Here is a 15134-nt window from a genome sequence, read left to right on the forward strand (position 1 = left end):
CATTATTTATTGCGGGTAAGATGTATACGCGGAATGAAAAAAAAAAAAAAAGCGCGAGAATCGTTAGTATTTATTTTGAGTAAGATGTATATGAACGTCGAATTACCTATGTATTAGACTCCCAACGACATGACTTTCTTGTAGTGATAATTTAAGTCAACAATGCACCTAACCCAACCAAAATACCTATTAAAACTTTAAACCAGAATTAAAACTAATATAAATTAAAAATATATTGCATTACTCACAGATAATAAGAATACACTAAACTAATAATTAGTCTGAGAAGGCATTATAAATACAAATTAAGAAAAACTAAAAAAATAATCCTTTAATCTAAATATAATCTAAAAATACAAAATTAAATACAAAAAACTTATGATTTATCTTAAGTTTTACTCTCTAAATCATCCAAAAGTTTTAGGATGTAAGTTCTTTATCACTGTCCAACTCACTTATTTGTAGTGGAGCTTTGCACCAAAAAATTTAGTTATCTAACCTTAACTAAAATGAAACAAGAACAATTTATTCAAATTAAGGAATATTTCTAGAAAGTACGCTATATTCTTAAAATATTTATTAAATTCTTTGAATTGTTATTCTTTCATTTCGTTTTCAAAATGACAAATTGATTAGAATTAATTTTTTATCACAGAATCTGTACGTATTTGGACGCTGAACCAAATACACATTTAAATATATTTAACATTCTAATTCAGTTCTGATGTTAATATTTTACGAAATATTTATTTCTAGGCAATTGTACATCACCATTTATGCGGTTATCAATTTTTTCTAATTAATTTCATAAATGATTAATTAATTCTCAGTTATGTCTATAAAGTTATAGATCTTTCTAAAATGAATCACGATAATTCTAACCAACTGTATTTTCTGTGATTGAGGAAATATCTATAGATCTTTCTTTAATTTAAGTTTTTTTAAATTTCCAGTATACCTTTAAATTTGTTTTAAACCTTCGGAAATATAATTTTAAAAATGTATTCTTTTAGATATCTTTTTAAGTTAATGAAATATCTATATCTAATCTTTCCATGAAAAAATCGTGAGTAAATAAAGTGAAATTTTATTAATTGGATGTGCTTGCAAAAGATATTTAATAAAACAATTTTTTTTTATCTACAATTGATTAGTAATAACATTAACTTTTTTTTTAGACGAAGAATTCTAATCCATAACCCTTTTACTTTTATGACCCGGTCAACTTATTGCAACAGACAAGTAGATTTAATATATAGAAAACGATATTTTGACAAACACAACTTTAATAAAATTTGACAAACTATTTTTTTTTATAAAAGAAATATTGCCTCATTACTTTATTTTTATTAAAAAATAAAAAAAAATTAATCTATTTAATTTTATTTATAAAAAATTATCAAATTTGTCAAAAAGAAATTCTCAACAAATAATTTTCCTTAATCCCTAATATGTGTGCTGTGTTTGACTTTTTCTACTTGACATCTTATAATCCTAGAGAATTCATTTTGATTTATGTAATTATGATTTAAAACCTATCAAAAGTTTCTTGTAAAGATCCTAGTATAAAACATCAGATGTCTGCAAGAAGCATTTCCATGCAAAGTCATCCGAGCCAACAATTTTGTATTATGCATTATTTGCATAGATAAGACAGGTTAGGTAATTATTATTTATTATTTGTATGCAAACAGTTAAAGTAATTAGAAATTAGAAATGAGTCTAAAACCGACATATTTAAACCACGGATTAGTTTAGCCCAAACTTAATATGGTCATTGAATCAAAAGCATTAGCATTGATCATATTACTCATGCATAAGCTTGATTATTCGGTTATTATATTATTTGATTTATTTATAGTTAAAATCTTGGTATTATTTTATTGTATTTCATGATTTCTTATTATGGAGTGAAATAATTATTTCTGGCTTGGCGCCATCCGCCAAAGAACTCCACGGATGGCCACCACTTGACTGAGACTGAACAATTCTCTCCAACCTGCAAAAACGAAAATACCATTTTGACCAAAACACTAATTTCGTCAATAAAACCCCATCAAAGAACCATAAAACCCTCCACCCTAATTGTATGAAAGTTCTGCAGGCCCAAAATTTAAGTAAAATGGCCACCAAAACACTCCCAGAAAACTTGGTAAGCTAATCAAACCAATGTCCCACTTTTTACTCTCTTCCCCTCTCTGTATGTGCATGTTCTTTACGGTGAAACAAAAGAAGCCTTTTAATTTTTACCGTTAAAATATGCCGCTTAAGATTTTGTTCTTCCCTAAAACTATGGTCCCAATTTCAATCTTTTTGCACTCTGTGCCCCTAGGATGTTACCAGCTCCCCACTGAGCTGAAACATCATGCTGATAGGGGCAATTGGAACCATTTCGGCACCCTTTTGAGCTTTTAAAATATATGCATGGTTTCTGGATTTTGTGTTTCACTTCTCCTTGTTTAAAGTTATGTACCGGTTTCAAATCTTGGAGATTACTATGACGAATACCTATGTGTGAGTCCTGCATATCTTGCTTATCTGCCCCATGTTGCCTGATGAGGTTTTTATAGTAGTTGGCATCCTTTACAGCAAATGCTGATGAACCTGTGCTTAGTTTATAAGGCAATGTACTAGCAGGGGATTGCACCGGATTAACAACAGCATGCAGATTCCTGGTAAGAGATGGCACTGGACCAGTGCTTAATTCACCGGCCATTGCAGCGGCTCGCTTTGGCCCAGATGCCAGAGCTGAATCTTGCTGAGGCTGAGTATTTAATGTAGGGGAAATACCACTTGACACATGGTGAATTTGTTTGCTAACAGACCTGGGTATATGAGATGCATGTGTAGTTGTGAGCAATGAAACTGAGGGTATTCCTGGCTTACCAGATAAAGGCCTAGACAATGGAACTGGTGCAGTAACTGGATTATCATGAGCCGGAGAGAACGGTGAGACTGATGGAGCTGCAGGCACTGGCAGAGTGGCTGGCTTGTCAGGTGTAGGACTCAATACTGAAACTGATGGATATGCAGTTTTCAGACCAAAAGGCAATGAACCCACTCCACTTGTAGGTGTAGCCCCAGAAGCTTTCACATCAGTAGACGTAGACAACATAACTGGAGTGGCGGCAGGCTTAACACCAGGAGTGGAATCCCCAGTACTTGTGTAAGCACTTGTGGTGGTTGCTGCAGAATGTTCATTAATCAACTTGTCGAGCATTTTTGGATCATTAAATATTTTAACCAGTAAATCCATATCAATCGGGGATCCCTGCTCAGAGCTCCTCATAATGGTTGCAACAACCGAAGCTGCCAAATCAGCTTCCATACCGAAAGATACCCCACCCAAGGGGATCCCTGTACAGGGATCCGAGGAATCAGTATAAAAGGCGTTTGAGGGTGAACGAATAGAAGTTTCAGCAGATATATATTGCAGAGAGTTATTCGGCTGCACATTGGGGAAAGGGTTCCCAGCTACTGCCTCTTCAGGAAAAATATCCACAGATTCTTCATCTTCAATTGGAATGATAGGGATGAGGGGAGTAAAGTCATCATCATAGTCTTCCTCTTCTACGTCCAAAGAGACAGAAGGGCTAAACACCCATTCGCAACTCACAATATTAGTGACAGGAAAAAAAAGGTATCACAAGACTTTCTACACTAAGGTGAGACATTTTACCTCGGAGGAATGGCTGAAAGACGGGGATAAACAGCTTCAAGCACCCTATTTTCTCTCGCTTTCTGATTTTCTTTCTCCCTACTTTCTTCACCCGCTACAACTCGCCAATCAGGATTGACAACAAACTGTAAAAAGAAATATACAGAAACTGATATAGTAGTAGAAGAATGATAACAAACCGGTTGGAGATAATGGTTAAGAAAACAACAAATATTCAATAAGGTTAGTCACATGCGAAAGGAGATTCTAAATAACATGTGACATAATTACCGGCAGAGGACATTCCCATTTTATCTGGGAAATGCAGGAGAAATCAACCCTTGTTTGTTTTAGGAAATGACTGCTTTCAAACCCAGGGGGTAAATCGTTAGGATCATTAATAGTGGAATTTGAATTTAGCATAGATGTCTTTACTTGAAGATGATCTTGCGAATGTTGGCCTACTTTTGAGGGGGAATCGTCCGACAAAAACAATTTCACCTGTTAGGTCACAAGTATTAGTGTTACAAAAGAGAAGGTGGTATTCATCATACCTAGGTTGACATGAAGTAGTATCACTACATAATTAAAGAAACAGTGTATAAATACGCAATCACAAGAATACTGATATGTTAGAGCCTACATCGAGAAATCATACGATAAGAAATTCACCAATAACAACATCCTACAGTTTAAAGAGAATACATTATTAGAACTACAGTCCCATCCAAAGCACAAAAAACAAAGAATAATATCAGCTGTTGCAACCATTAGGTAAGCAGTTAGTTCCTGAGAGATCAAAATGAAAAGAGACTCTAATCAATCAACTGTTACCGTTTCCTGAAAAGTTTCGCTTTTAGATCATTAATCAAAACCATAAGCCAAATTCCAGTAATATTTATCTCACTTCTATCTGATAATTGATTAAAATACTGTGATGAGAACAATATTTCAAGGCTAGGACACATTAAGATAATCATATTATTTTAGCGGAAAAGCATTCAATAAAACCAGTACTAAAACAGAAATATCCAATCTAATCCTATTCAATGCAAAAGGCAAAAACTAGAAGCAAATAATAAAATAACCAAAGTCTTTCAACTCCAATGTTGAAATCAACCAAATCTAAACCAAACCAAATTCTGTCAATTCCAATATTGAAATAAACCAAATATAAACCAAACCAAATCAAACTTACTCCTCATCTTCACAATTGTGCATGATTAACAACTACGAAGTAATAACAAAAGCCTTATTCTACTAAGTGAGATTGGTTACATGAATCACATTATATCTTCGGATAATTAGACTATAGTAGGATTTCCAACCAAAGACAAAATGCCATTTTACAGCTGCAAGTGAATCACACTCCTACACTTTGTTTATGAAAAAAATGGAAAGCAAAGGAAAATAGAAATGAAAAGGATTATTTACATGGGACCCACCAAAAATGATTTCCATTAAACCAAACTTGTTGCACTCTTACATAAATTTTCATCTGTCGTCCCCAAATCACCCAATTCCTCAACCTTGGAACATTGAAAAAACTCCACCATCAACACCTAATCAGCCACAAATACAGCCACTACCCCCCACCAGCTGCTCACAAAACCACACCACTTTTAGTCAAAGGACCACTATCAAAAAATTTGCCGTTCAAATATATGAAGCAAATGACACTAACCAATGTTTTAAAACACAGATCGATTATCAATGGGTTACTAATTGAATCAGAGGGTTAATAGTTGAACTACATGAACCAATAACAAAATAAATGCATTGGTCAAGTGGTAACTGGTAAAATTCATGTTGTTCAGAGAGGGAACCTGGCTTTGATCCCTTTTAACAAACCTTAAAGTTTGACTTTACCATTCAACATCATGTCAGCATTAAAAATATGTGACCAACCTGAATCACAGGCCACCCCCATTGTTTCTCTGTTTAAACTGTAAAATTACCAATTTACATCGGTTCATTCACATGTTAAACCTAATAAGTGGCTTGGACCAATAATACTACCTATTCTCACTCCATCTATTTGAAACAATCAGAACTGGGTGTTACAACACTAAGTGTTGTGTTTGGTTTTCAGTCTGGGAACTCAAACCCAAGTTTACTTTGCATTGAAAGACTGATGCTTGGCAAATTTTTGTTCTATTTCATTGAGCTCCAAATGTGGGTCGCTTTCAAAACAAAATCATTAAGTTTTTCAGTTGAATGAGATTTTTCAATTTCATTCAACCAAACTTAATTCTTCTAACTGATATTTTTCAATTTCATTCAACCAAACTTAATTCTTCTAACTGAAATCCAAACACATCCTAACACTAGCTTCAACATTTTGACAAAGCTAACATAAGGATAGAACAAAGAAACTACACAAAAAAAAAGGTTAAACATACATTGCGTAAAAAAAAAAAATCAAGATTAGTATACTTACCTTCCTATGAGGTATCCTACCAAATCTTTCAAACCATAAGGACACCACTAAAACACTTTGGTATATAGTTTGGACACTATTCTTATCATTGTTGCTCAATTTTGTTGGGACAAATCATACACAAGACGGGTGTAATGTTCGTGATAAGGCTTCTGAAATTAGCATTAGTTGGACATTGTTTTGGTTTGTGACCATGACAAAATTGCATCTGTTTCTATTTCTAGTAATACAACATCAAATTCGTGGTTCAATATTCGGCCAAATTACAATAAATTAAGTGAAAACAGAAATAAAATAAAAGGTTTTCTCAAACTAAATAGACTCTAGGTTCTACAAAAAATGCTATACTTTCTGATTAAGTTAATCGTTTAAGAAAAAGTGGGTCAAGGAAGGGTGGAGAACATTTTCTACTAGACCTTCCTCCTCTCCTGTTTTGCTAGCAATAAAGAGGGCTGAAACACCAAAGCACATCATATGCCACTTTGTTCTCCATGAACTGCTGGACATGGGTAGTGCCAACAGTATGGTCGCAGGGGCAACAACAGAGATCGACAGAGGAAATGACAACTCGCTGATGCTGTGCAACATATGAGTATCAGAGCATGATGACAATGAGAACGATGATGTGGTCTAGGCTGTACAAATGTAGCCATTATGTTTATGTATTTGAATCAGGGGCAAAGACAACATGCACACATCTACCACTGTTTCAAATTCGTGCATAGTTGAAAGCAGCAAATAGTGCCACTATATTAACAGCATTGAATGGTGCAGCAGCCAGCCGAAGCAACACACAAGCTTTTGCACATTTGCTGTGTGCTCTTACATTATTGCACCTCTATTTAACACCATTTCTCAGCTCTGTTTCAGAGCACTTCTCAAGGCTAGTTGTTCTGTTTCATTGTGCTTATTAATGTTATTAAGGTATTGTTATCAGTTATTATTTGACTGTTGAACTATGTCCTTAAGCTATGGCTTTTAAAGTACTGATGAATTTGTCTTAAATCTTGAGTGCTTTTCAGGTTTAAGGATTAGACATTATATAAATTAATATAACTTTTTTGTATCTTTAGAGTAACAATTTTGGGGAAATCAACTGCTTCCAATTGCATTCAAAGATTAACATTTGTCATGAATAAATTGCAACAAACTTCAATGAAATCTTAAGATATGGCTACCAGTACAAAAAATATTAGTTGTATACATCCATGCAAATTTTGAATTAACAAAGTTCAAGGAATTGTTTACTTTGAGAAAATATTTTACTTCTTGTACCACAATACAAATGTATATCACATTAGTTTTACTTTGTTTCTATTGTCAAATATTTCTATAATAAAACAATATACAAGTCTTCTCCTTGTGTTAAACAACGTATAGGCCACAATAAACAAGACGGTCATTTTCTAACTATTTACACAAACAAAATATGAAAGTGAAAAATCTTTTGTCAAACCAAACAAGTTCTTATTTACCAACGAAAGAGAAGTACTAGACCCAAGGTTATCAAATAAAGGACAAAGGAAACTTCATAGATTTTAATATTTAAAAACATTTCGAAGTTTAGGGTTATGTCACCCACTTCTGCAAGTTTCATTAACTGCAACACATAAACTCTTTATAGTGCCATCATCATCTTCACCAACAGTTTCGGAGGACTGACTTATTCAACTTTCAAAGTTTTCTTTTGAAACAATACTTTCTTATATTCACAAGTATCAGTAATTAAGATTTATAGCTTACTTTAGATTGAAAGGTTTAGCCGAAATTTTGTTAATCATTTTCAATTTTCTGTAATGTAGCACTATTAATGGACTTATACACTTGTAATAATGATTTTTTTAAAACGTATTATTTAAATTGTAATTTTTTCCAGTTAGGTTATCGAAGAGTGTTCTTCCTTATTCTTTACTTAATTTCTTCTCATGATAATTTCCAAATTTTCTGTAGTGACGCACCATTAAAGTACGCACACATTTAACTTTAAACATGTTAATATCTAGATTGAAAATTTTACCATTTAGGTTTTCTCTCAGTATTTTTTTTTTTTTGTTTTTTTCGTATTTTCTGTAAACAAGCATTATTAAGCATTCATCATCCATTCAAATTAATGAGATTTTTAAAGATTTTAAACTTTTCCAGGGAAGATCTCAAAGAGTAATCTTCCTTATTGCATTTCTTCTTATTATTTTCAATTTTAAATCAACAACTGTTTGCGTATAAACGCATTTTTTAACCAAAATTTTGAACAAATTACCTAGATTGTAATTTATTCCATGAAACTTTCTTTTTCATTATCTTCCTCTTCTTGGTATCATTATTATATATTTATCTATTATTGTTAAGATCAATATTTTCCTTATTGTTATTAAGATTATGATTATAATTATAATTATTATTTTAATAATTTAATAATAAGTAATATTCAATTATTATTATTATTATTGACTGCAGTGACCCCTGTTTCTTGGATAACAGCCTGTGCATAAAATGTCAGGAATCATCGCAGAAAACAAAAGTGAACCACAAAACTCAAACCAAATAGGGCTTATGCACGACATCGCACACAGCTACAGCAAAAGTGAAGGATTTGAATAAACTGACAACAAATCACTAACAAAAGATTTGGCTAAAACAGAAAATCTTGGATAAAAGATCGTCAAATGTATATACCTGACACAGGTTCCCTCCAGTGGCCCACGAAACCCGGTTAGATTTCCTTGCGCGCTTCATATTAAATCCAGAATCAAAGTTAAAACACACTCAGGTGCATAAGAGATGGGTTAATATGAGAAAAGAAAAATCAAAATCATTAACGAAGGACCGCGTCGCCTCTCTATAACAAATCACTCGGAGCGGAGAGAGAAGAAAGAGGGGGAGAGATTTGAAAAAGGAAAACCCTAAAAGGAAAGAGTGGCCTTTCGGGGATGGTGGTTATCCTTATATAGAGTTTGACGATGAGGGTGAGGGTGAACGGGGCGTGAGATTAGGAAAATCTAGGGAGAGGGAGATGGTGGCTTGTGTTGGTAGTGACAGCGCATAGATGCAACACTGACGAAAGGATACCTTCGAGTAGTGTGTGTGGTTGCGTGGGTTGGGTTGGGCCCAATTCGTTTCCACTTCGATTTCAAACAAAACCGCGGTGCCAACCGGATGCGACCAATGCGCTTTTTAACTCTGCTTTTTTAGTTTTTTTTAATATAAATATATAAATAAATGTATAAATTAAACATTTGCTTTTGAAACCGACGTATGTGATTAGAGTAGATAATCTTAGATAAAGAAGATGAATTACTTTACGTCTCTCCTGGAACCCTAACAATCTCTCTTGGTTTATATAATAATAAATAATAATATAATATATAGCTTTGTATACTTTTCTTGTTCACATAGTTTTTATTTCTTTATTTATAATAATATAGCTTTATTTTGTACTTTTGATATAATATATATGTTTACCTCACGATTAAGGTTAAGCCTGAAGGCAATAGGATACTACTTTTTTAGGATAAATTTTCTCGAAAGAGTTAACAAGTTATAATCGTGTTTCTTTAAATAAAAATAGTATATAATTTGTTTGTGCGTGATTTTTTCTTAACAGATACTCGTTAAGAAGTTTTTAAAAACTTAAATAATAATGTGATTTTTTTTTTTGAATTTTTCAATATGGTCCTAGTTTTTTTTTTCATTAGGTTTAATTTTCATTAATTTCATTTAATTCAGTCATTTTTTATAGGTTTAAATTGTTAACAGTACCATATACAATTTGGTCATTATTATGAAGTTGCATTCCACCTCTTTTATATGTTCATTACACACTCATCTTCATGCATCATCATCTTTCTTACCTCCATCATCATTGTCTTCCTCACCTCTATTGTTAAATCTTTCATCATCTCCTCCCTTAGAATCCTATTCACCTCCATTATCTTCTTCCTTTCCACCTCCACGCAGACTTTCTCTTCTTTTTTTTCCTCAATCACCCATTTTTTTCTTAATCACACATTCGCTTCCATCCTTTCTACCCAACCATTCATCTTCTCCTCCATTTCTTCTCCGCTACCGATCAGTGCACTATAGACACTTTAGTGAGGAAAGTGAGTGATTTAGAGATTAAATAGAGAAGTGTGGACACACTTAGAACCCTAAATCAGGTGCAAACTTTGAGAGAAACACACATTCCATTAACATTAGGGGCACACCTTCCACCTCCTCTTCCAACCACTTCCAATCAAGGACACACCTTCCATTTTCCAATCATTATGATTGAATAGAATGTTGTGATTATGGATTTAAAAAAGCAAAATTTGGTGTTAATGTTGCTTTCTCCTAAGCAGAATTTGCACATTCCCTGTGCTTTAGGGCATTTCTCCATTTTCCCCAACTTTTCTCCTTCGCCTTAAATGTACAGTCCCAAACCTGTTAAAACTAGGGAGTAACACAAAAAATAAAATTTGTGTTAAAAGTCTCACATCATCTAGAGATAAGACAATTTTATAGTTTATAATGGGTGTAAACTTCACCTCACAAGACGATTTGGTATGATTAAGTTAAGCTTAAAGTTCACTTATTAATATGGTATTACAGCTTATCCTTGCAAAATTGTTGTTTGTTGGGCTTATTGTTCCACCCGCTATCGGGCCACTATTGGACCATCCTTTAATGTTTACTCTCGTGCACGATATGTATATACCTCAACGTGAGGGGGTATTGGAAGTTCTATATCGACTAGAGATAAGACAATTTCATAGAATATAAGTGGGTGTAAACCTCATCTTATAAGTTGATTTCTTAGATTAAGTTAGGCTTAAAGTTTATTTCTTAACAATTTGTGTATGGAAATTGTGGAGGTGGATGGGGTTTCGATGATGGAAGTAATAAGGGAGGTGAGGAAGGTGATGATGATGGACATGAAAAAGATGATGATGCATGAAAGTGAGCTTATGATAAAGAAATGAAAAAGTTTGAATGCCACGTCATACTAATGGACCACATTGTACAATGTACTATTAAATATTTAGACGATGTTAGTAAAAATGACTATATTAAACAAAATTAATGAAAATTGGGATCTAATTGAACAAAAAAAACAAAGATAACATTAAAATAACTCAACAAAAATAGCGACCAAATTAATTCTTTTTAAAACAAGATCTGTGTATAAGTATATAACAAATAACTAAATTAAAGACAATTGACTAAAGTTATATTTTGAAAATAATGCATATGAAGCATTTCAATTTAAGGAAGAAAAAATTGTTAATATATATGCTTTAGTTGCAAATTTGAAAGTAAGTTTTATTTTTGTGTAAGACGTAGGAGTTGAATGGACATGTGAGAGGATAGATAATCTGCAAGGAAAAAATGAGTTTGGAAGAGGTGATGTATTCTATATTCTTTAACATTAATAACAGGCCACACTATTAAGTAATGAAAGTCAATAATATTTTTCATTTAACATGTTTTACTCCTACACATGAAAGTCTTTAAGTCAAAAGTGTTATTAAGGATTATTAAAGGACTAAACGACTATTAGACCTTGTCTATTGTCTAATATTTGCTTTTCGATGTTAAATAAATATATTTGAAGTTGTAATGATAATATAGTAAAATATAAAGGTAAATTAATGTTAATATATAGTTTATTCTGTAATTAATCATTCAATTTCTCTAAAATTAATTAAGGAAGCAAATCATTTTATACAATTATATTATGTTTAATTTGTGATATTTACATATATCGACATTATTTCTTTAAAAAGTTTCCTTTAGCAAAAATGTTTTTGAACATTGGAGAAAATAACATTAAATCATTATAAAGCAAGCTTTATTTGATATCAAGATATAAGATAAAGATCAAAGTTTTAATAAGAGCTTTGAGTATCAACATCCATTTTATATGGAAACAAACTAAAAATATTAATTTGTTTGATGTATATTTGATTATAATATATTGCATATGTCTATGTATATTTTTAAGTTATTTCTATAATAAAAATGAAGAAAGCAGTACTCAAAAAATTGCATTAAAGACTTTACTAGAAGATTCTTTCTTAGGCGTCAAATATGAAGATATTGTTACACAATTTTGCAAAATCAAATGATTTGATTTTAAATTCCTCAATTGTCATGTTTTTCAATGATATAAAAAAAAGGTTCACATAAAAGATGTAGAAGAAAAAATATACATTAAAAACAAACATATACAAAAGAAGAAACAAAATTACGTGCTTACGATGTCTTATAGCAATCGTCTAATGTGTCGAGACCAATCATCTAATATGTTATAACAATGGGAGTGTAAAAGACCTTGTAATATTCTTCACTTTAAGAAGCATTTACCTTGTGGGCTTAAATTGTGCTCTCTACAAGAGTGTTTCCATTATTTATTTTCTTAAGAGTTCTCAATATCAAAGGGGATTGAGAAATGATATCTTGAAGATGTTTCCGTACTCATATAACTTGGAGAGGTTTGTGTACTCATGTAACCTAGAGGGGTTTGCATACTCGTTATAACATGGAGAGGTTGTGATCAATTTTTTTTATTAGTGGAACTTGTTAAAATTGTAATGACTATTATCTTTCAACCAAGGGGTTATTTTTATTTAAATATATTGACAAAATTTGTATGAGATGCTTTAACAATATCCAAATCAATTACAAAGAAGATAAAATATGAAATTTTAAAGCAAGAAAGAGAGTAAGACACAAACTTTATATTGGTTCAATTCAAAAGAATCCACATCCAGTTTCTTTCGAGCAACCCTAGCTAGAAAGTTTCACTAAGATCAATAAGGTTCAAAATTATAAGTGCACCTAAATAATCATAAAAAACCAATATCTAAACAAATTCTTAAAGAAATCTTTAAGAACCGCAATTTTTGGTGATGTTGCACACAATCACAACACATACACCCTAACAAGCAAATTACAATACACAATGAGTGGAAATACAAAGAGAAGATGAAAAATAATATCACCTAATGTGACCAATTATAATTTTTTATTCATAATAGTGACTGATTTAGTAACCAATAATTTTTTATTTTATAAATTGATATCTAAATTGGTCACTATAGTAACTAACAACTTTTGGTCATTAAAATTTGTTGTGAATGAGATATTTTCTTGTAGTGATAGGCTCCACTATAGGTTGCTCCGTGGGCTTCATAGCCTATTCCAGCAAAGGAATCATTAAATTCCAAGTTAGAGAACTTTTAGTCCGATCATGTGAACCAACCACCTTTGTTTGATAATGTTGTTGTACTTTTATGGCAATTGTTTTCTACCTACCAAAATTAATGTTGGCATCTTATTGTATCCGTCTACAATTAGATGAATCATAATTAATCATTTTACAATTTGAACAAAATAAAAGACAATTTTTCTATCAAAATTTGATCAGACAAATCACATAACAAATCAATACAACTAAGACACAAGTAAAGTAATCTCGACACTTATTCATAGAATAATCATTTAAAGATAGGAGTGTGTCAATTTCATGAGCTATTGATAAATTCACTTTCAACTGCCAAAACTCCAAAGGATGACCATGAATATAAGCCCAACATGGAGTTTTTGTGAGTTTCATAAATGTAGGGACAAAGTCTTTTGTCTAAGCAAAAACACAAAGAATATCAAAGGATAAATTCCACGTGCCAACAACTAAAGCTCTTTTTCATATCCTTCAGCAAAGAAAAAAGAAATTCATAGAACCCTTTGCCAAAATACCTTCCATTATATCTTTACGCCACATTAAGCTTCTTACAAATATCTAAATTGTGATGGATTATCCTCTTTTGTCAATAAACTATGTCCATGCAAATGATTCTTGCAATCCTCTAGACCAACAAGATAAACCTCCTAAACAATCTGCATAGAGACCATATCTCCCTTAATGTAAGGAAAAGGTAGTTGAGAAAAAAAATTGCACGCATTATTTAATAATCTAAGCAAATGTACGTTTTTGTTCTCACACATTTAAAGATGATTTGTAGACAAATGATTGTCCCTATTCATACAAACAATCCAAAGAGATATAAAACTATGGAAAACTATACCCCTTAGCCAACCACGAATAATCAAGAACCTTTAAATAGTAGCATTGCATGCACATATAACACTCAACCATCAACCATCACTAAGTCACCAAAAATCAAGATCCTACGTGTTGCAACAAGAAATTTGCACAACCTGTGTATATCAAGAACGTTATTGTTTCACACACGTTATTTTGAACTTTAACTAACTAACTAAGCCCACTCTTTCATGTTTTTACAAACCTTGTAAAAGTCTATTTCAAAAATAATTTGATCACTCTAATCAATAACCAACAACAAACTAATACATACAATAAACTATATGATTTTAAAGAACAGGTTTAGAATTATAAAAGATAAATAGTGGTGACATTCAACTTATTTTCATAATCTAATACTTTCGTACCATTAATTAGACAAAGAAAACTTTAATAAATATTTACAAGTTAACTAAACAACTCTCAATATTAAAAAAGTGTTTTCGAACTTAAAAAAAATAAACATTGAATTTATTTAGTTTGAATGTGATAACTAAGTTACATATGTTATGATTTAAGAGATTACAATTTGCTTTAATCCATGTAATCCATCGAAACAAATTCACGTGCAAAACTAAAACATTTTAACCTTTTAAAACACTTTCAATATGTTAAAAACACTCAAGCTAATACTTTAAATTATTTTTATCTACTGAGTGTTGTTTTAATCTATTATATTAACTAACTAGTTAAATTGTACTTTTAATTGACTAAATTTGTAACCATTGCAAACACAATAGAACCATTAAAAATAATTTTAATCTATTCAAACATACCTATTCACTCTCAAGATTTTAAAACACTTATATTAGGCCTCAATTTAAGATAAACACTAAAATCAATCTTTAACATTTGAAATTGAAAATGAAGCCAAATAAAAATACAGTCACACAATTACTAGTGAAAAAGTGAAAACACAGGTGCGACGAGTTGTTGTGTCTGTTCGTATCTTTTAA

The 15134-nt window shown here is 31.7% G+C and overlaps 1 protein-coding gene across 2 annotated transcripts; it reads right to left on the bottom strand.

Moving 5' to 3' along the window:
• Window positions 1-1854: 1854 nt before the first annotated feature.
• On the bottom strand, window positions 1855-9217 carry LOC114178780 (zinc finger CCCH domain-containing protein 6-like). 2 transcript variants are annotated; one of them, XM_028064871.1, is made up of 5 exons: window positions 8772-9217; window positions 5104-5257; window positions 3950-4159; window positions 3680-3804; window positions 1855-3593 (listed from the first exon to the last, which is right to left on the bottom strand). In XM_028064871.1, the coding sequence occupies exons 3-5, from the start codon at window positions 4079-4081 to the stop codon at window positions 2291-2293; spliced, it is 1560 nt and encodes a 519-aa protein (XP_027920672.1). In that variant the 5' UTR covers window positions 4082-4159; window positions 5104-5257; window positions 8772-9217; the 3' UTR covers window positions 1855-2290. The 2 variants fall into 2 exon arrangements, with proteins under 2 accessions (XP_027920672.1, XP_027920670.1); XM_028064869.1 differs by lacking the exon at window positions 5104-5257 and having other exon boundaries at window positions 8772-9216.
• Between the last annotated feature and the right edge of the window lie 5917 nt (window positions 9218-15134).

Source organism: Vigna unguiculata, chromosome 3 (genome assembly GCF_004118075.2).
Source record: "Vigna unguiculata cultivar IT97K-499-35 chromosome 3, ASM411807v1, whole genome shotgun sequence".
NCBI classification, from domain to species: Eukaryota; Viridiplantae; Streptophyta; class Magnoliopsida; order Fabales; family Fabaceae; genus Vigna; species Vigna unguiculata.

Bases quoted from the DNA above. Each gene is read 5' to 3' on its own strand.
- LOC114178780 (XM_028064869.1), bottom strand. From the start codon at position 8,831: ATGAAGCGCGCAAGGAAATCTAACCGGGTTTCGTGGGCCACTGGAGGG. The intron at 3,805-3,949 runs GTAATTATGTCA...TTCTTTTTACAG, and splicing joins AATGGGAATGTCCTCTGCCG to TTTGTTGTCAATCCTGATTG. The intron at 3,594-3,679 runs GTAAAATGTCTC...ATGGGTGTTTAG, and splicing joins CTTTCAGCCATTCCTCCGAG to CCCTTCTGTCTCTTTGGACG.